The 21,845-nt window shown below is 34.5% G+C and overlaps 1 protein-coding gene across 1 annotated transcript in view; it reads left to right on the top strand.

Moving 5' to 3' along the window:
- Positions 1-21,845, top strand: part of AGPS (alkylglycerone phosphate synthase) — a 152,797-nt gene that overhangs the window by 116,275 nt on the left and 14,677 nt on the right. The window contains exons 15-19 of the mRNA XM_004476829.5: positions 1,920-1,989; positions 3,872-3,933; positions 4,809-4,898; positions 12,739-12,838; positions 14,974-15,031. Of these exons, the coding sequence (XP_004476886.2) occupies positions 1,920-1,989; positions 3,872-3,933; positions 4,809-4,898; positions 12,739-12,838; positions 14,974-15,031 (380 nt within the window). The remainder of the gene's footprint in view (positions 1-1,919; positions 1,990-3,871; positions 3,934-4,808; positions 4,899-12,738; positions 12,839-14,973; positions 15,032-21,845) is intronic.

Genomic DNA, 21,845 nt, shown 5'->3' with positions numbered 1-21,845 from the left:
GTTCTAATTTCTGAACCTTCTTTGTACATATTTACTTTTTTTCCTTTTTGCTGCTTTTTTAGAAAATGAGAACAAATGAACATTTGATTTGGAGCTGTAGGTCTTAGAATGCCCCCATTCTATATTTTTCTCATTTATAATGTTATACCCTTCTAGGATTTTCTGAAATTATTGTTATTAAAGTACAGTTATTGTTGGGTGGGGGAAAAGATCTAAATTACATTTTTTAGATTATTTTTGTACCATTCTCAAGTATTGCAAATTAATTTCTCACTTTTATCTTACCTTATTCTGAAATTAGCAAGTGAAATATTAATTTCTTGTAAAAGATGAGATTCATGAATCTTTCATTTTGTCCTCCCACAGTTCCTTTTTTGAGAATCACTGATGTCTTAACTAAATTAGCTAAAAGTAATTGTGTTAAGATTCACTTAATGGCCAAACACCTTGGATTTCGGGTATTCTCATTTACCACTCCTGAACACTAATTTATGTATTTCCAGCTATAATAATAAGTCAGAAAATTCCAGTTTAACCCAAGTCCATACAACCCAACTGGAACTTGCCTTGCTACTGGTATTCATATAGAACAAGGATACATCTACATTGTATTATTTACTTACCACCAAATGCAGCAAAATTTCAGGGAAGGAAAGGGGTTTAACTATAAGGTTTTAATGGAAGCCATAAGAGAAATGATTCTTCCAGAAGAGAATCAAATAATAGATGTTCAAGGCCTGAGTCTTGGGTGACAACCAAGACTTTTAAGGGCTTGGCTTAAAAGTCAGTATGCTGCAAAGGCTATCCTGCCAACTCAGCATTAGGAGGTGTATTTAGGGCACTGAGAAGAAAGGCATAAAAGTTAATCATCAATTGTGACCCAAGAAAAGTCACAAGGAAAAAATATTTTCCTTTTAATCTGGTTTTATTGAAGGCTTTTTAGTGGGTACTTTGAAAATTTAGGGTAAGTTTTGTTTAGTTTTCTAAGAATAGTTAAACGTTCACTTCTGCCTGATAGAAAAAGGCACTTAAAAATTCTACTCTGAAGGTAGTAGAAAGCAATAACCATTCTATTAAAATAAGGAATGACTTGGACTGAATTATATGTTGTATGGATTAATTCTAACTAGATTAACAAATATAACTTCTATGGATAAAACTACTTTCATTTGAGGGAAGTGGGTGTAGCTCAGTGGTTGAGTGCCTGCTTTCCATGTATGAGGTCCTGGGTTCAACCCCTAGTACCTCCTAAAACAAAACAGAACAAAAACTACTTTCATTTGAAATGGATAATTTATATATTCATAGTAATAAGACCTTAGGTGTTATTACTTAGACTTGCACTTGACTACGTGTTGCTTTGAAAACTTCATTATTTCTCTGTTTGCTTTTTCTCCCATTTATAAAGTCAAAAGGTCCACAGAATAAACACCATGTGTAGCCCTCCAAACATTATTTTCTCAAGTTTTCAAGAAACTACTTAATATTTGGGAGATCCTAGTCAATCTTCGTACTTCTTTATATGTGGGCTAAACCAGATTTTTAGTCTCCGTTATGTTTGTGAAGATTATTTAAGATTGTTTCTCATAGCTAATTCTTTTTCTACCCTTTTGGACAATATGAATAGAAGTTGATGAAATTCATATTAAAAAAAAAAAAGAAATTCCTATGAGTTTTATCTGTTTGGGGGAAAAGTTTGAAATAAATGACTTATCTGAAATATTTAAAGGTATTTTCAGATTTTTATTCGTTTATTCTCTTGAGAGCTCTTTAATATGTTAAGATAAAAACAATATACATTGTGTTATATGTTAATATGTTAAGCAGATATCTTGAGGCTTTCTGTCCAGTTTGGTTAGTTTTATTTATTTTGTAATAATTCATTTGAATATATTAACAGTTTATTCTTTTAATTACAGTGGGTTGGCAGCTGGTGAGGATAATGGACAGAGAGGTTATTTGCTAACCTATGTCATTGCATACATTCGAGTAAGTTATCTCATATTTCTCTTGTCACTGTTAATTTATGTTGCAGTTAATACTTTTTCTTCAAGTAAATGAAATTATCTTTTTTATTTTCTTAATTTTTAAGCAGCTGTTATATAGCACATCATTTTGCATGATTAGCTACAAATCTTCAAAAGCCCATTTAAATCTTTCATATATGTTTTCCAGGAACTTAACAATGATTTGATACATGTTTCTGTTCTTTAAAAGAATGGAGCACCATTCTAAAAGTTGAGCATGCCATTCCTAGCATTACTTTATTAGAATCAAGCTGTTTTATTTAGTAACACTTCTCACTTGACCTAAATGTTTTAAAAATATATAAATCTTTCTTTAACTGTGTCTTTAAAAATTGATATTTTGCTTGATTCCAAGTAGTGACTGATTCACTGATGATGATTATTATATAAAACTAAAGAAATAGTTCATGTATATCTGAACTCTAAAATTTTTATAATTCTAGATTTTCTATTTCTTAGGCACTTTGTAAGTCATGATAACCAAGAGTCTGCTATATTCATTGATATGAAGTTGTTCTTTTGATATTTCTTTCATTCATTTATTTTGTTTGCTTGTTTTTGTTTTTCTACTTTGACTCTTAAATATACTCTGAGTTCTTAATTGTTTTCTGCCATCACTTGCCTTTTTTTTTTTTAAAGGCCATTTTTAGTTAGTCTATAGATAATTTGGATTTCCCAAATACTAAATAGACCATTTTTCATTTGGATATTGTTTTGGAGGAAATAATTATATAATCCTTTGTTTTTATTCCTTAAGCAAGCTTGAATTAATGTATTCTCATTTTTAAAATAATTTAATCCTTTCATCTAAATTGCAGTGAATTTGAAACCTTTAGGTCTCCTTTTCTCTAGTAATGCTGATATGGAAAAGTACATTTATTGTCCATTGCCTGTGTTACAAACTGTGGTTAAGAGAAGAGTGTTGTACAGAATCTAAAAATTAATACATGATTTTAGATCTGAAAAATAAGATTTATGCAACTCATAAAAAGTATATTCCTTCATAGACTGCCATTATCCCAAGTTCTCTCCATAGTAAACATTTTGGCTTTATTTTCTCTGAAAGTATTAGCTATTTTCCCATAATCCTAAACTCAGGATAGATATAATTTGGAGTAAGTTTCTTAATTGTTGAGGTTCCAGCTAGTGTTAATAGTATAAAGCTTAGTCAAAAGTTAGTTAGAGAATTTTCTTCTGGCATCGTTTTATCTTAATTTTTATTTTCCCAATGCTTAAATGCCATTGACTGTGAACAAATAAATGTTTATACATAAGAGAAAAGAAAACACATTTTAGATCAATAATATGGGGGATTTTTACTGCCAGCAGTGTTGAAGTGATTCATTTTACTGGAATTCAAAACTTGGCATGTATTGATTTTTCTATCTTATAAAATTTTATTTGAAATCTTTTCACATCTCTTGTGACAAGAGCATATCTTCTCCTCTCTCTAACTTCTCCTTTTCTTCCCAAACCTCTTCCTCCTTCTACCCTGTTAACCAGTTTATGGTTATCAGTTAGTTTGCAATTTAGACCACTGAAAATCTATTTTACTTGTATTTTTTCATATACATAACGGTTCCTGGATTCTCCATTCAATGGAGAACTAGTTGAATCATGTGATTGCCTGATGCCAAGGATACTGAGGACAAGACAGACAAGATTCCTACTCTCATGGAGGCTGTATCTTACTGTGTGGGCAACTTTTATGGCATGGATAGTAAGGAGCAAACAGGGTTAAATTATAAACATGTAGTACTGACAATGAACGTGAAATACCAACAGTATTGTTGATTCTTTGGCATCTGTTGTAATTTGTTTGATTTTTGTGTATGTGTCAACAGGACTTGGGTTTGGAATACTATGTATTAGGAGAATCCTTTGAGACTTCTGCTCCTTGGGACAGGTAAAATGTAATAAAATGCCTAATACTATTCAAATATGCTATATGAGTTGCTAGTCATGTAACTTTGTGTGTGAATATATAAACTTTAAAGATTTTACAGAGAAACATTGAAATAAGGTAATTTCTTTAAATTAATATCCTCATCAGAATGCCATATTTTTAAGCCTTTTTTTTTGTTTGAGGCAAATTGTGGCCCATAGAGAAAGGACGGTATTATTGAAATTAACATTTGAAGAATCTTACTGGACACTAAATGTAACTTTGTGGTTTTGCTTAGATTTAATTTGAATTCTTAAGTAATTAATATGTTTAAATGGTCTCTAAAAAGTGCCCCAATAATTAACTTATTTTCTCATATTCAATTAACTTTTCATATTTTTATGCATATGTATTAAATGTATTAAAGAAGGTATTAACTTGGATTTAAGTTATTTCTGAAAGAAATTATGTACAATTTCTGTTTTTAAATTTAAGCAAAAATTCTAGAATTGAAGTATACTAGAGTAAATGGAAATAAATTTAGAAGGGTTTCTTTACAAGAAACACATGAAAATATGGTTTTAGGAATTAATAATCAAAACTAGGAAATGTGAAATGATTTTTTAAAAAATGGATTTGTGACTTAGCTTATTGAGTAAAAAAAATGTCAATGTCGATATGTTTTTATTTTATTTTTGTGTGCTGTGCTTTTTTCATTACAAAATCATGAAATATTTTAAATCTTCAGAAAGTACAGAGCATATTAGATCCCCATGAACCCATCTTCTAGATATTACATATTTTAACATTTGTCTTCTTGGTCATTCCTCCCCATCTCTGCCCCTAAAAAACTTTACATTTTGGTCTTCATCTACTATAGTTTTTTACTTTTTTAGGGTTGTGGATCTCTGTAGAAATGTAAAAGAAAGAATAACAAGGGAATGCAAAGAGAAGGGTGTTCAGTTTGCTCCTCTTTCTACATGCAGGTGAGTTATTTTTGCTCTTATTTTCCTTAGTCTGAAAAACGAATTTTTAATCAATGGAGAAGTGTAATTTGCCAGGTGAGGAAAAGCTTCAGTCCATTCCACTTAGCAAGCTTTCCTAACCTTCTCTTAACCACCTTCTTAGGATAGTGCTTCTGGAATTTTACAGTAGTCCTAAGCGTTTAGGAAACCCTTCAGTGAATGAGCCTTCTACCCTATTTAGATACGATGACAGTAAACAGCCAAGCTTCTGAGCTCCTGGAAGAAAACAGGGCTTCTTTTCTTTCCCTGAAACTAAATTATATATACTGTCAAAAAGCTATAAATTGTATACCTAGTCTGCATAGCTCATTCTCCATCAAAGAAGCCCTTTAACCATTTTATTAGTTGATTAAAGGAGTGGGAGTAGAAAAAGATCCAAATGAGGATTGAGTGCTTTCCAATAGAACTTTATGCAATGATGGAATTGTTCTGTATTTGCTCTGTTCAGTATGGTAGCCATTAATCACATGTGGCTATTGAGCATTTGAAATGCAGCTAATGCCACTGTGAAACTGATTTTTAAATTTTATTTAATTTTAATTTTAAAAAAATTTAAAAGCCTCATGTGGCTAGTCCCTTACATAGTGGACAGTGCCTGATTAACTGATGATCTTGTCCTCTTTGTTAAATAGCAGTTACCCAAAAGGAGATTTTCTTGAGAAGGGATACTTTATGTTCAGTCTTTTGATATTTATTTTCTGGGTAATCCCCAGGAAGCTAAATGTATAAAGATTGGTTGAACATTAACCTCTTTTAAAAAAATACAGACTTAAGTAGAAATGGAGAATAAATGGAAATCAGGACAGATCATGAGAAAGGGTACCTTAAAATAAATGCCTTTTAAAATTTATTGAACATTCTGTATTGTGTAATTGCCTCACATTTTTCTCCATATGTGTGTGTGGGGGGGTTGTTTTTCAGAAACACATCTCCAATATTTATTTTTAAAACAAACAAAACTTACTACAACACAAGCATGAATAAAAGGTAATTTAAGAAGCAATTTAATATCTCTAATGTTAAGTGCTCCAGATGCTGGACATCTGAAATAACAATTTTGCTTCAGCATAACAGCATTTTCTATGCATTTCTGTTCATGATGCTTATTCCTTTGATTTACGTGTGGGATCACTTAATCTCAGCCCTGGAAGGTGGACCTGGTCATGCTGCAGCTCAGGAACCAGGTTTAGACTGCCAAATGCATCTCCATAGCAACTCTCTGCCTAGCTTTTTAGTATTGTGAGAAACTACACGTATTTGAAAAGTAAAGGCACTATTCTGCTGTTCATAAGTTATTTAATCTCTTTGAGCTCCAGTCTTACCAGTAATGTAGTGGTAATACCATCGACCTAATGGGACTATTTTAAGAATGAAATGAGAAAGCTTATGATAAAGCTTTTAAACTCTGAAGGGATATATAAATGCCAAAGTGTTATTGTGAGATAATTACATTAAGGATGAGGTAAATAATCCATACTAGTATGAAAAAGAATGTTTGTCTTTCCTGCCTATGATGGGTCCTCATGAAGATACTCAATTGTTAGGCCTGCTTTCCCCCTTTAAGATTTTGACAAAGCATAATAATTTGGATATATCTGCTTTGAAAGACTAGAAATAATTTTTGAGTTCTTTAAAATGCTGTCTCTTCTATAAGGTTTTTTATTTCCTTCTTTTCTCTGTCTTTTGCATTCTCTCATCTTATACTTCCCTCCTAGTTGTGTTTTTTAGTTCTACTTATTGTCCCCATTGGTAGAGTTACTTTTTAGAATTTGCTAAATTGTGCTCCTGAAAGTAAAATTCTAACCTGTCATGTGAGGGAAGCATCTTTCTTACTTATTAACTGTTCATTTTTCAATTCAGAAGAGTCTCTTTGAAGTAGTATTTTCCGCTTCTGTATGGGAGAGACTGTCAGGATTGGAAGAGCATTGCAAGAAATACCAAGTCAAGTGTGTGTATTAACATGTTTTAGAGCTTGTACATTGTGGGAAGAATCAGAGAGTATAAAATTTGAAAAAGAAATGGATTTTGAAAATTATTGACTGGGCAGTTGAGATATCTGAAGGAAGGGAAAATAGGGATCTTGTCCTATACCAAAAAAATAAAAAATTAAAAAAGCTTACAACTTGTTAAAGCTAAGGGTAGCTTAGCAATTGACCTTGGAGAGAACCTTTCCAAATGAAGGTATAATAATGTATGTGTCCCATTCCCGCCCCCCACCTTTTTAAAAATTTTTGAATTTCTTTTTAAAGTGAACTTTTTATCTTAAAGTTATTAAATTCACAGGGAAAAAAATATATTTATTTACATTATCAACCAGAATTGAATCTTGGCTCTTTTCTTGATAGTCCGGTCTGTCAGACCTCTATTATTATAGTATTGAAAACAAATCAAGCCTAATAATCCAAAAGTCATTTGTTACCATTAAAATTTCAAGCATTTTAAATAATAGAACCTATTCTCCTATATTGGAGAAATCTTTATACCTTTGTTTTGTCAAGTGGATACTTAATAGACTTTACCACTTGCCCTTTCTTCCTCCTACTCCAACTTCCTATTCAATATTCAACATCTCCAAGAACTTCCCTCCCATTATTAAAATTTCGTTGTGATAAACCACCACTTACTGAAAATAAGTAAAAGATTCTGGGTAGTAAAAGATTCTGTCATAGGACACATTGTTAATTCTTAAATCTCAGTCTGCAGAAGGCAATCATCTTAGAACCTTTATTATGTATTGTGGGTAGATAGAATTGGCTTATTTAGACTGAACTGATCATACATTAAATATTTATTAAATATTTTTAATTTAAAGAATAATTTTCTGCTAAAAGCGTCATGCTCATCTTCTGTGTCCATCTTAAGTCAAAGGTTAGAATATAGCCTAGTGTGATCTGAATGGTTTTAATAAATAAGAGTTTTGACTCATGCTCGATTAACATTTAACTAGAGTTTGACATTAGTAGGTGCTGGGCTGCGTTTATTGAATTAATTTATTTCATTTTTGTCTATTAAATGGCAATCTGGAGAAGGCTTGGGAATTTATAATGAGTCTAGTATAAGTAAAGGCCTTCAAAAATGTAAAGCACCGTTTTTTTTTTCAAATTAAAGAGTAATATCATGATTTTGGCAGCCACACTGTTACCACTTGTTCAGATAATTTTGGAGGAGGTTAGTGTTTAAGAGTTGTAAGTGATAGAATTGAACTGTTTAACGTTGTTAGAACTGTGTCACTCTCTGAAACGGATCCAAATTTTTCATCATTTGGATTTTTTTCTTTTGACTGAGATCACTCAGTGCCATCAAGCTTTGGAGTGAATTTAGAAGCCTGCTTAACTACTGAAAACCAAACTGTAATATAGATGCTAGATTTGTTGCAAGGCGACAGTCAGTGCTCTATTAAAATTTAGTTACGTTTTCTATTTATTGATATTAATAATTTTCTTATAAATAATGTATATTTTACTAATTGCTATAAATTCAGTCAGTTCATTCATCCTTCAAATTTTATTTGAATTTCGTTATTCCTAATGGTAGGGCCTTCATACTTGAAATGGGTCTCCAGTTTTTCTTAAACTTTGGAGATCTGGTATTTAAAATATAAACAGGGTACCTTTTTTATGTGTGTGAATTAACGCTAGAAGAAAAGCACAGCTGGTAAATTGGCAGTAACATTGCTAAACAGTTCATTTCTTCTGTTTTGAGGCACCTAACATTTAGCCTAAAAGACCATTAAAATTTTAGATTAGATTCTGTTTGTGTTGTGTAATAAAAAGAGTATTCCCCCTGTATTTGCTCCTTCTGTTAAATTAAATTCTGTTTTGGGAACTTCAGTAAATTGGGTTTGAAGATTTGACTATTATTACTTTAGCTCTCTTTTATATGTGTCATCTAATTGCATTTTTAGATCCCAGGTATATATCATATATATGATTTAATAATCTAACTGTTTTGATTATTTGTAAACACACATATGACATGTACACACATGGAATCTAGGGTGTATAACCTTCCAAGGCACTATTTAAGGCCATGTCACTGCATTTGATTTGATCATTCAATTTTTTTCAAAATTGTTAATGTGAACTTAGTGAAGATGCTGTATTTTATCTACTCTGATCATTTTTGCTATTGGAACATTTCTTCTGTATCTGAATTTTAAGTTCTTGTACAATTTGGGTTAACTTTGAGAAAGTTTGGAAGACAACTGATCACCAAGTTCCATCCAGTCTTCTTGGGACTGTCTTTAGCAGTATTTTAGTTTCCTGGCCTGCTGAAAGCAGATATCACGAAATGAGTTGACTTAAACAATGGGAATTTATTCACTTACAGGTTGAGACTAAGAAAGTGTCCAAATTGAGGTATCATCAAGGCCTGAAGTCCAGTTGCCACATGGCAAGGCACGTGGTAGCATTTGCTGGTCTCTCTCTTCTCTTCCAGGTTTCGTTGCTTTCAATTTCTTGCTTTCCGGGACTTCTCTCTCTTCCTCTCTTTATAACGGCTCCCCACCCCCTCACCCCCGCCTATATATTCATTCCATTTACAAAGCACTACAGTAATAGATTAAGTCCCATCCTGAATGAGGTGGGTCACACCTTACCTTAAGTAGCCTCCTCACAAAGTCCTACTTATGATGGCTCTACACACAGGAATAGATTTAAGAATATGTCTTTCTGAAGTACATGCAAAACACCACAAACAGCAGTATACTTAGTTTAATATATATATGTCTCCTTAGTGAGGGAAGTGGGGTTTATTTCTTTATTTTGGGACAGCTGGAATTACAGTTACATTGTTTTTAAGTTTTAAAACTTTTTTGGGGTAATAATTCAGATTTATCAAAAAAAGTTACAAAAATAGTACGAAGAATTCTCACATGCCCTTCACCCAGCTTCCCCAAAAGATAACATCTTATATAACCATATTATGATGATTATGATTATCAAAATAAAAAATCAACATTGTTATAATACTATTAACTAATTTAAAAACCTTATTTAATTTTTAAATTGTGTCCCCCTTATGTCCTTTTTCTGGTTCAGGGTCCAATCCAGGAAAACAGGGTGCATTCAGTTCTCTGTCTGTTTAATCTTCTCCAAATCTGGGACAGTTCTTCAGTCTATATCTTTTCTTGATCTTGACACTTTTGAAAAATATTGGCCAGTTATTCTGTCGAATGTTTCTCAGTTTGGGCTTGTCTGCTATTTCGTAATGATTGAATTCAGTTTATACATTTTGGTAAGAGTACCATAGAAGTGAAGTTGTGTTCTTAATGCGTCATATCAGGAGGTATCTGTTGCCAATATATCTCCTTTCTGATGATGTTAAATTTGATTACTTGGTGCCCAGCAGGTTTCTCCACTTTGAAGTTACAACAACTTCCCTTCCCCCTCCCATTTAATATGTATCTTATGAGGATATATCTTAAGACAATGCACATATTCTCACATATACTCATTATTCTCTCTCCCAGTCACCAATCTCCTTTTGATGATTCTTGCTTAAAATAGTTACTATATCATGATATTTGAAAATGATGATTTTCTGTTTTCATTCTTCTTTCTACATTTATTAATTGGAATTCTTCTGTAAGGAAGAGCTGTTCCATCTCCCCCATTTATGTGTTTGCATATATGTATGTATGTATGTATGTATGTATGTATTGATGTTTGTATCAGTAGGGACTCAGATATTTTATTCTATGTATTATAGCCATTATTATCATTATTCACTTTGTTGCCCAAATTATCTCAGATTGACCATTGGGGGCCTCTTGGCTTCTGTGTCCTTTCAATGTGGGAAGTAATTTTTGAAAAAGAGGAAAAGTCAATAATACAGGCAGGGTGAATAGCATGTAAGAAGACTTGAGACCTCTGTGCAACAGAGAGCCTGTGTGCAACAGAGTTGCTGCTAAGTGAAGGCACATCTCCAGTTATTTACCATTCTTCCTTTAATCTTGGCTTCTTCCTCAGATCCTTTTTTCTTATTCCTGATGTCAGAATTATAGTTATTATTAGTTCATTATTCCCTACTTTGTTCCCTGAATTTCCTGTTTGCTTGTGTCCTTCCTGTGTTCCTGGATGTCTGGCTATTTTACTCTTCCCTGTTATCTCTTGGTTGATCTTGATAATATGGCATTTTTCTTACCTAGAAGAATCTCTTACATTTTCTGTCAGTCTCCAATCTGACGTAGCCCTATTTTTTATATATATAATTAGTATGATCCTTCATTGTAATTTGATTAATTCAGATTTCAAGTATAGCCTGTAAGGTTTGTTCTTTACCAATTTTTAAGACATTTTGTTTTGAAATACTTTCATGCAAGACTGCTACCAAAACTAATATAAACACTTTACAGAGAACGCCATCATATTTTCACTCATATCCACAAATATTAAAATTGTGCCACATTTGCTGTATCATTATATCTCTCTTGCATTCTGTCTATAAACTGGACTTTTTAAGCTGCATTGAGCTATTGATGTCTATTTTTATGTGTTCTCTTTCAAGGTATCTAATATATAATGAGGCAGCTTATTAAACTAAACCCAGAATTATCAGCATTTTTGAGTATTATTCATTACCCTACATCCTGAGAAAACATCATGTTTTGACTATATATGGAAGAGTCTCTTCCAGTTCATTTAAATAATCTATGTAAAAAAAAGTCATTGATTTGTTTAATTCATAGTCATTTATTTTCAAAATTATAGCAAACACCGAAGAGATTCTTTTGCCCCCCAACTTCAGTGATTTACATTTTTCTGCCCAGAATGTTTAAGTCTCTTGAGTCAGGAGAATCCAAACAAATGACAAATTCATAGTATTGTTGTTAGAGCACTTTATGTACTTGAAAAAGATGATAACTTGTCCACATTTACCAGTAATAGATTTTCAAAATAATGAAAATAGATTTTAGTCAGTGTTTGCATGTCCCTGTGCTTTTTAGGCATTTCATGCTCATGTTCTCAGCAGTGATGAGGTCAGACTGGAATCATGTTTTTTATTCTAATCTAAGGTTGCCTCCCTCAAAGGCCACATGCTTTATATCATGTCTCTTTACTATGGCAATGCCAAAAATAGTTGACATCTATACATATGAACCTCACTTTGGAAAACATTCTTCTGAAAAATAATGGAGCTGTACTGTTGGTTATTTGGATGTGCCTCAAGTGCTGTCTTATACCACACGAAAAACTTATTGTGCATAAAATTAGTCGAATAGAGGAAAGAGAAAAAGTTGGTGTTACTTTTATTATTGAAATGTTTTTATTTCAATTTTACATGCCATAGTTTTTATAAATTTTAACTTTTACATTTCAGTCGTGTTGTTATGGTGATTATTTAAAATAATACCAATAGACTTATCAGATTATCTGTTACATATTTTCATATATGTTGCTAATAGCTCTTATTACTTATTGAAAACAAAACAACTTTAATAAGATGGGCATTGTTGCTGATGAAATGTATGAAGTTTTTATTTCCCAATAGAAGCTTTAGTTCCATGGGATTAAATATACAAGAGAATAATAGAATATATACCTGTCATATATAACTAAACTGGCATTTAAATAAATATAAAATTCTTTTGTTTCCCACTGCATCCTCAGCTTATCAGTTTTGGCAGCAACTCTAGAGGGCCATTCAACATTGCTTTAGAGAATGTAGAGGGAATTTTGGGTAGAGAATGAAATTATAACTTAAGCAAATCATTTTGGTGATCTTGCCTTTAGGTTTCTAGATGTTGAATCTCATTTCACTTTACTTAAAACCCCTGTGGGGATTTTGTCTGTTTTTTTAGGGTGACACAGACTTACGATGCAGGTGCATGTATCTACTTCTATTTTGCCTTTAACTACAGGGGAATTAGTGACCCACTGACTGTGTTTGAACAAACTGAGGTAATTATGCGTACATGTATATTGCTCTTCCCTTCTCTTGTTAATTTAAATAAACTTGTACTATCGATTTATGAATTTTGGTTTGACTCTTTAGCACATGTAGTTGCTAGGCTGCTAGCCCAAGGAAATGAGAAGCATACCATTGTACTGGCTTGCCTACCGAATTAAGGGTCTGAAACTAATATCCTCTACTATTGGAGCCTGTGATTCTTTGTTACTTACAATACATAATAACTGATGAAATTAAGTAATAAAGACCTATAGGAATCCTTGGTATCACTTTGGCAGCCTGACCATTCCAGGTGTTTCCTGCTGTTAAGGTCAGTCGCCATAATGCTTTTGGTATAAATTTCTGTCATATTATTCTCACCTTGTAATTTTTTGTTTGCTAAAGCTGTATGTAGGCTATTAGCATTCATTTGTTAGTTGTCTCTATTACTTTTCTTAAATGGCCTTAAGCTACTAACTTTTTTAAAGCCTCCAGTTGATTGCCACTATTTCTCATTACAAATGTGCATAGATTTGAAACAGACTAGACTGAAGAGGAGCAATAGCTGAGCTTTAGAAAACTGGAGGTAAAATCGCAGGTGTCCTGGTGTTTTAACTTCTTTGCATGCCTGCCAAAGATCATACTGTGAGATGATTTTCATTGGCTTACTTTTAGACTCAAACCAGAGACAGAGTTTGACTGGCTCCCTCCTATCTTTCCTTACCCCTTTTCTTACTCAGCCTTGTTGAAGTATAACTGAAATATAGTAAACACATATTTGAGTTTTCACGTATGTATACACCTCTGAAACAATCACCCTGACCAAAATAATGAGTAGATCCATCACTTCAGTCTTTCAATGCTTTAGTGTTTTGTTGCCCTCTGGCTACCCAAAGGCCTCTTCCTTATGGTACCGCAAGAGTGAAATTCTTCCTTCTTTCTCAGTCTAACCTGCCGCTCGAAGTGCTTCTAATCTTCAAGTAGTTGTTGCTTTGATTATTTAAAATAATTAGTTAAAAGATATAATCTCGTAGAGCAGGGACTAACATATTCTTAATTCATTTGCAAAATCCTAAATCCTAAGTGATGGAGGATTCTTATATATTACTTTGCAATGAGATGTGGTCCTTCCCATCCACCTGGTCCCTCTCCTACCCTGGCCTAAATCCTCATAAAACTATATGTACCTTAGTAATCTGAGAGGTTCAAGGCACTGCAGATACTTTACCTCATTGCGCTTACATACTAATGAATAATTAGAAATTGAATGCAATTCCAGCCTGTATTATATTTTACAGGTACTACAGTCATTCTGTATTTTATTATAAATGTTTCTCTTTCTAACCTTCATACTCTATAAGGAGCTTAGCCAAGGCCTAAATTAGGTAAGGAGAGTAAAACAAGGTTGTTGTTATTTCTTCACATTTAGATATCCTAATATAAGACAGACAAATAATTTGTCTCAAGGCACTGACTTAAAACACATTTTCCACAAAAGTTTTTATGGTTCAGCCATGATTTTGCTTTAGCTTTGTAAATAATCCCAGCTTTGGTACCATTATATGATCTTGGGATAGTAATTTAACCTATCTAAATTTAATTTTCCTTATCTGTGAAATGGGATTCATTGTAATTAGCCATAAGGCTGTAGTGAAGATAAATGAAATATTGATTGCCACTTTTCTGGACATAAAGTTATCAATAAACGTTAGCCATGCAGTAATACTTACTGGTAGAATGAGAGGTTTACTGCAAAGTAGAGGTGTGTCTCTCACTTGCGCATGCCCAAGTGCTTTTTCTCATTTTCCAATAAACTCTTTACTTGCCAAAAAAAAAGTAGACCCTGACTTTACATTCCCAGAACTTTTTTATTTTGAAAAAGTTGGTCATTTTATCTTTTTTTTTTTCCTAGAATTTCAAAGTGTTCATTGTAGACATTGTGACTATTCATTAGGGGAAAAACTAATAAAGCTAGACTGCATGTTCTTATTGATTTTTAAACACAGCTAACCAAAGAGGAAAATTGGGCTTCTAGTTTGCTTTTTAATCTAGGAAGTATGTGCCTGCTTTCAGTGTTAGGTCTTATCATTTCACTCCAGAGTAAAATCTAAGTAGCAACTGTTTGTTGTGTTGTTTCCAAATACAGGCAGCTGCTAGAGAAGAAATCCTTGCTAATGGTGGAAGCCTGTCACATCACCATGGAGGTATTCCTTTTTGGGGGTAGAATTTCTAATATTCTTACTTTTAAAATATTTGATTCAATAAAATGCTGGGAAGAGAGTCACAGTATGAGTAATTTGAGAACGCTTGAAAATCTTAGAAGTTTTTATGTCTTTTAGAAAAGCGTCACTAAGATAACCTAGTTTGTGGTAGTAACCAACAAAAGTTTTTTTTGATAAGCCGGCCTAGACATAGACCTAGCCAGCCTTCTGAGCTTTTAGGGACCTCGTGTTACCAGCGAATAACCCAGCTGGCCTGGGTGGTATTTGACTATTACACCAAGTTTTTAAAGGGCGTTTGAGGGTGGGGAGGGTAGAGACCCTACATAAATATTTTTCAGCCACTGTTGGAATGTAGGTCTGGACATCAGTTGTATATTGAAGAGTTGTTTGTTCCTCTCACCCCAAACTCAGCAAATCAATCAAGACAGGTTATGAAAATATTTTCTCAAGATTATAATATTGTTTTGTTATTACTTGGTGATCCCTATGGTAACTATCAAGTTTTATCAGAGAATTATCACATCATCAATTATTAATAAAAACTATGATGAAATATCCACATGTTACTAGCAGACTTGTGAAAGTAGTTAAAGCAATGGCATTCTGTCATTAAATTTGTTATTTTTGAGGTTATCCACCTGTTCTCTGTAACAGAAATTTATTCTTGCTATATCCCTCTTAATGTAAGAAAAATAGAAAAATAGAAATAAGTTCTTAGAAAAATAGAAATAAGTAGATTTTTAAATTTTTTAGTATAATAATTTCTAGGGAAGAATATGGGAATAAATGACCACCCAATTAAAAACATCAACCCCTACCCCAGCACTGGACTCTCCATATCTCTCTTTTCCTGCTTTATTTTCCTTCTTAGCACTTATTTTCTAACATGCTATATATTTGTACTTTTTAAAATTATCTCTTTCCTTCTATTGAAAAGTAAGATCCCTGAGGGCAGGGATTTTTGTTTTGTTTGTTGCTGTATACCCAGCATCAAGAATAGGACTTGTGTGATAGCCAGGCCCTAAGTCTCAACAGACCTCAGCTCCTACACTCTGGTTTATTGGACTTACCCCACTCAGCTAACATGGGGTTGAAGAAGGTCAACCACCACACCAGGGAGCCAAGAGTGCCCACAACTGAGAGCAGGAGGATTGCATCCAGCATCCATGTGGAATCTAAGCCCCCTCTTTATATAGATGTGGAGTGGACACAATCATTCCAAGGTCCACAGGATGGAGGAATAGAGTATGGATTAGAGTGGACTTACTGACATTCTATTCATGAACTATTGTGATTAGTAATCAAAGAAAATGTGGCATTGGTGTGGAGAAAGTGGCCGTGGTGGCTGCTGGGGGTAGAGAATGGGAGGAAGAGATAAGATGTGGGGGCGTTTTCGGGACTTGGAGTTGTCCTGGGTGGTGCTGCAGGGACAGTTACCGGACATCGTATGTCCTCCCATGGCCCACTGGGTGGACTGTTGGAGAGTGTGGGCTATGATGTGGACCACTGACCATGAGGTGTAGCGATGCTCAGAGATGTATTCACCAAATGCAATGAATGTCTCATGATGATGGAGGAGATTGTTGTTATTGGGGGAAGAGTGGGGTGAGGGGGGTTGGGGGTATATGGGAACCTCATATTTTTTTAGTGTAATATAAAAAAAAAAATAAAGACAAAAAAAAAAAATGAATAGGACTTGGTCCCATTCAACCCTCAGTACATGTGTGTGGAATGAATGAAAGAATTTTTACAGAAAAAAATTTTATGGACTGTAAAGGATCTGTATCCATACAACGTTTTTGCAGCCAGACCTGGAGAATATTACTAATGTGGATGAATGAAATAAATAGTTCCCAGATTCCTTGTAACAATTTAATCTTTTGCTATCACCTTATTTTTTTCTTAACACCATAAATAAATTTTTAACCTAGTTGACTGAAAAGTATGAAAGTGAATGAATTTGCTCTTTCTCTCCTTTTCTTGTTTATTATCCTTTGATGGTGATACTAATGAATGTTACAGTGACAAAAATGAAGGGAGGAAAATGGATATTAGAAACCTCTCAAGTGGAATTAAAAGTTTCTGATTAATCAAAAAGTGCAAACACAGTGTGTGGAATTTTAGACATGAAGTATTTCATAAAGAAACTTAGATTTTATAACCTTCTTTAAAATGTTCAGAATTACACATTATTTTAAATATTTTTTGTATGTTATATTTTCAATATGCTACTATATTAATAGATAAGGAGCTTTAAAAATATATATTATCATGAAGTATTAATGTGTCCTTCATTCAGAATTGACTGCATAGGGGAAGCAATGCAAAATAATTGAACCATAATTAGTTGTTTGAAGAAAAATTAAAATTTCCTTTTTGTAGCCAACAACTTTGCCTATATATTCAGATCAGCAGCTATCAATGTATTTTCTCCTTTAGCATCAGGAAATGTAGAGCCCATGTTTGCAGTGATAAATATGAGAGATGTGGTTCTACAAGTTTAGAAAAGCTGAATCTTATATGTTGAGGGAAATAGAGGCCAAATTGTCATTTAGGTAATTGAATATTCTATGAGACATTTGCTTAGTTGTGGTATGATGTTCTTAATTTAATCAAACTTTACAGTGACAGAAATTCTATAGAATTTAGAGATGAAAATGACTTGTAGACATTGTGGAGGAAAAGCCAAACCAACAGTTTTTCCTTGCCAATGACTCTTTTCTCCTTTAGGGTTTATGAGAATATTCAAGTCCTCCAGCAGTTCATGTCCATAATCTGAGGTGCTGAATATCTAATATGGCGAAACTATTGGTATTAGTTATTCAGATATATCCCAGACACTGACAGTGATCCTTAGAGCTTCTATTACAGAGAGAAAATACAAATTTACATTAAAAAGTTACACAACCCTATTATAAATCTATTTGAAACTTAGATTTTATTTGTGTAAAGTATGGTAATAGTCATTGTGTTAATCAAAATGCAGATAGAAGTTAATAAAAACCAATAGTTGACAAATGTAAATCCTAACTTATAAGATCATTTTTATTCAATCCTTGATCCTAAAGGAAATAATGTAAATAACTCCTTATATTTTTAATGCAAATGTTTAATGTCTATGTAAAAAAAATTTTAAGTTTTTAATTGTGGTAAAATATATATAACAATTAATTTTAACTATTTTAAGTGGGCAATTCTTTAAAAGTAAGGGCATTGACGGTACTCAATAATTTTCACCACTGTTTCCAAACTTTATCATCCTAAACAAAAACTTAATCTCATTTAGCAGTATTATTGTCTGTGCTCAGATTTCAAAGAATGGCAGTGTTTCTACAAGATCTTACAGTATAGTAGAATCAAATACTAATATTATATAGCATTACGTATTATAGTGATAGTAGTATAGCAGTAGTATGGTAGATAGTATTACTTATTATAGTAGAAAATTGGTGGACTTATGATATCACCAGTTCGATAAAGGTAAAAATTTACCCTTTTCTTTGAAAAGCACCCAGTCATTTTAATAAACATGTAAATGCTATATAGATTTTTGAAACAGTAAAGAGAAGGAAGATGGAATAAGGGAGTGGAATTAGTATTTATAAAACTGTTAATGTTTGCTCAGTGCCCTGCATAATTTAATCTCCTTTCACCCTGCTCAAAATGCTATGGAGTAGGTTATAAGTTATTCCTAGCTTTCAAATGTTAACACTAAAGTTGTAAGTGTATAATGACTTGTCTAAAGTTCTCAGCTGTAACTGTTAGAGCCAGAATTTTTTTTTTTTATTGACTTTGTAATAATATTACATTAAAAATATATATGTGAGGTCCCATTCAACCCCATCCCCCCACCCCCCCCTCTCCCCCCCCCAACAACACTCGTTCCCATCATCATGACACATCCATTGGATTTTGTAAGTACATCTTTGGGCACCTCTGCACCTCATATACATTGGTTCACATCATAGCCCATACTCTCCTCCATTCCATCCAGTGGGCCCTGTGAGGATTTACAATGTCCGGTGATTGCCTCTGAAGTACCATCCAGGGCAGCTCCATGTCCCAAAGACGCCTCCACCTCTCATCTCTTCCTGCCTTTCCCCATACCCTTCGTCCACTATGTCCACTTTTCCCATTCCAATGCCACCTCTTCTATGTGGACATTGGATTGGTTGTGTCCATTGCACCTCTATGTCAAGAGGAGGGTCAGATTCCACCTGGATGCTGGATGCAATCCTCCCATTTTCAGTTGTAATCACTCTAGGCTCCATGGTGTGGTGGTTGTCCTTCTTCAACTCCATCTTAGCTGAGTGTGGTAAGTCCAATAAATCAGATTGTAGGTGCTGGAGTCTGTTGAGGCTCAGGATCTGGCTATCACATTGTCAGTCCAGAGATTCAAATCCCCTAAATATATCTTAAACCCCAACATTAACTGCACCTCCAGCACATTGGCATGAAAGTCTTATGAAGGGAGATCCCATCTGAGTCCAGATTCATCACACATAAACACCATTTCCAAAGAGGGGCCATCTGCCCTGGTAGTTAACCCCATCGGCCATGACCATAACTCCCGTGGGTCTCTTTAGCCCTCAAAGGAACCAATATCTGGGGGTTGTATCTGCTTTATCTGTCTCTCTGACTCTGCTCAGTTGTGCATGAGGGCAAACCTTCTGCCAGCCTCCAGACTCTTTTTTAGAAACTCGTAGCCATAGAAACTCATTTCTCCTTTCCATTTCCCCCTTACTTTAGGTCAAACAGCATTTTAAAGTCATGGTATTTTATGTAGACATGGATATTCTGCTGATCCGCATTGAACCTTCCGTATAAGGTCATTTTCCAGTTGCATCATCAGTTGGTAGTTGATAGTGGTCCCTCGTTGCCAGGGAGGCTCATCCCCGGGTGTCATGTCCCACGCTGGGGGGAAGGCATTGCATTTACATGCTGAGTTTGGCTTCGAGACTGGCCACATTTGAGTAACATGAAGGCTGACAGGAGGAAATTCCCAGGCACAAAGTTGTTCTAGGCCTTGTTCTTATTTTGGGTTTATCAGCTCACAAGCATAGTCATTAGCATCAGGGGCTCACTGTTGAACCCTCACTCCCTCCCGGTCCCCGCCACTGTACCTGGGAGACTGTCGCTGCTCCCCTAGGGACCACGACAGAGCACCACTGGCCAGGAACCCAGTACCCCCCCCTACTGTGGTTTTTAATTGTTGCCACTATGAGTATATCCAAACATTACCATGCACCCTGGACATATGTTCTGTACAGCTCCCTGTCAGCCATATATCACCTGTCATTGGTACCCCATACCAGTATCCCTCCATTGCCATTGTTGAAACACTCTGTGATCCAGAACTCCCCGAAATTTGAAGCCCAATATAATTTCATGGTCCCTTACTAGGGAATGGCATATAGCGATGAGCTTAAAGGATAGATAAAGAACTTGGATAAAGTTAGATAAAGAACTTAGATAAAGAATGTTGACTTGAAAAATTCCACATCCTATCTTTCCCCCCCCCCCCCCCCAATTATTCAGCTTTTCTTCACAGGAGTCCTAGACCACAGCAATGTATATATATAATATACAGCACTCCCACACATCCACCAGAAAACCTTTTCCCTTCCACAGTGATACTCTTACGCCCTATTCATATCATATTTACTTAAAGTGATGTACAGAGTCTGAGACATTAGCTTTCTAACAAGGTGACAGCTGTGCTTACATTGTGGTGCATACTTTAGGATACACAGTTCTTTACATTTTTAGTTATCCTATGTTTTACATTATGGTTTACATTATCAGTCTGTCATCTCCTATATGTTATAGTGTAATATTACATGTTTTATATCCATCCTTGTGTACTCTCAAGAAACTCCTCTCTTACCCCCCATTTACTTTGGTTCCACACATTTAACGTCCATTTTCCCTTCCACCTTGGTGTCCTCAGTGATAGCCAACCTCCGTTTCCTGAGGAGCCACTTCCAGAGATAGATGGAATAGTGTTCAGGTCCTAACTTACTCAACTGCCCCAATGCCCTGGGAGCCACCCTTTCTCTCGAGGGATACAGTTCCCTCTATTTGATGGCATTAGTCCTCCCCAGGATGTGGGTCCACCCCCACTCTCACTACTTGGGTTTCTACCCCATGGTGTCACCCACTCTGGCAGAATGAGCATTTAGACATTCCCCAGGAGCCCGTCCTGCATCAGACCCTCCCCTCCGAGCATTCTAAACAGGTAACCCTCTTTATTATATTTTGATATGATTTTCTCGGCATTTTACTCTCCACCAACACCTGACCCTCTCCTGGTTCGTATGCTACCCCTCCCTCCCCCCACTTTTGGGCAACGTTACCCATCCGTCCCTCCCCAGCCACCCTCAAACCCGCAAAGCCCCAAGCAAAGGCAACCCCTTGCCCCCCTTTTATCTCTTCTTTGTGTTCATACTTACCACCATCTCGTCTTAAATTCGACCCCTGCAGACATCGGAGAGCCAGAATTTGAACTCAGGGTCTCCTACCTCAGTATCCTTTGCAGTCCTCTTCTTTAAGAGCCAAAAATATCTGAAATGGGCAAGTCTAAAATGATTGAAATGGACAGCCTTTGGAAAACAAGATATCTAGGTAGTGAAAAAAAAAAATGTGTTCTACTAGCAAAAATGTGTTCAATGAAAAGAATTACTAAACATTACTCTTTTTCTTTTAAAATTGAAACCTCTATTTCGTTAATTTTGACACTAAGTCAGTTATTTGCCCTACTTAAGATGTTAAATCAGAAATGGAAAAGATGAAAAAA

Source organism: Dasypus novemcinctus, chromosome 7, assembly GCF_030445035.2.
Source record: "Dasypus novemcinctus isolate mDasNov1 chromosome 7, mDasNov1.1.hap2, whole genome shotgun sequence".
NCBI classification, from domain to species: Eukaryota; Metazoa; Chordata; class Mammalia; order Cingulata; family Dasypodidae; genus Dasypus; species Dasypus novemcinctus.
The sequence above is the reverse complement of the archived record's forward strand: the minus strand, read 5'-3'. Positions and strand labels throughout refer to the sequence as shown.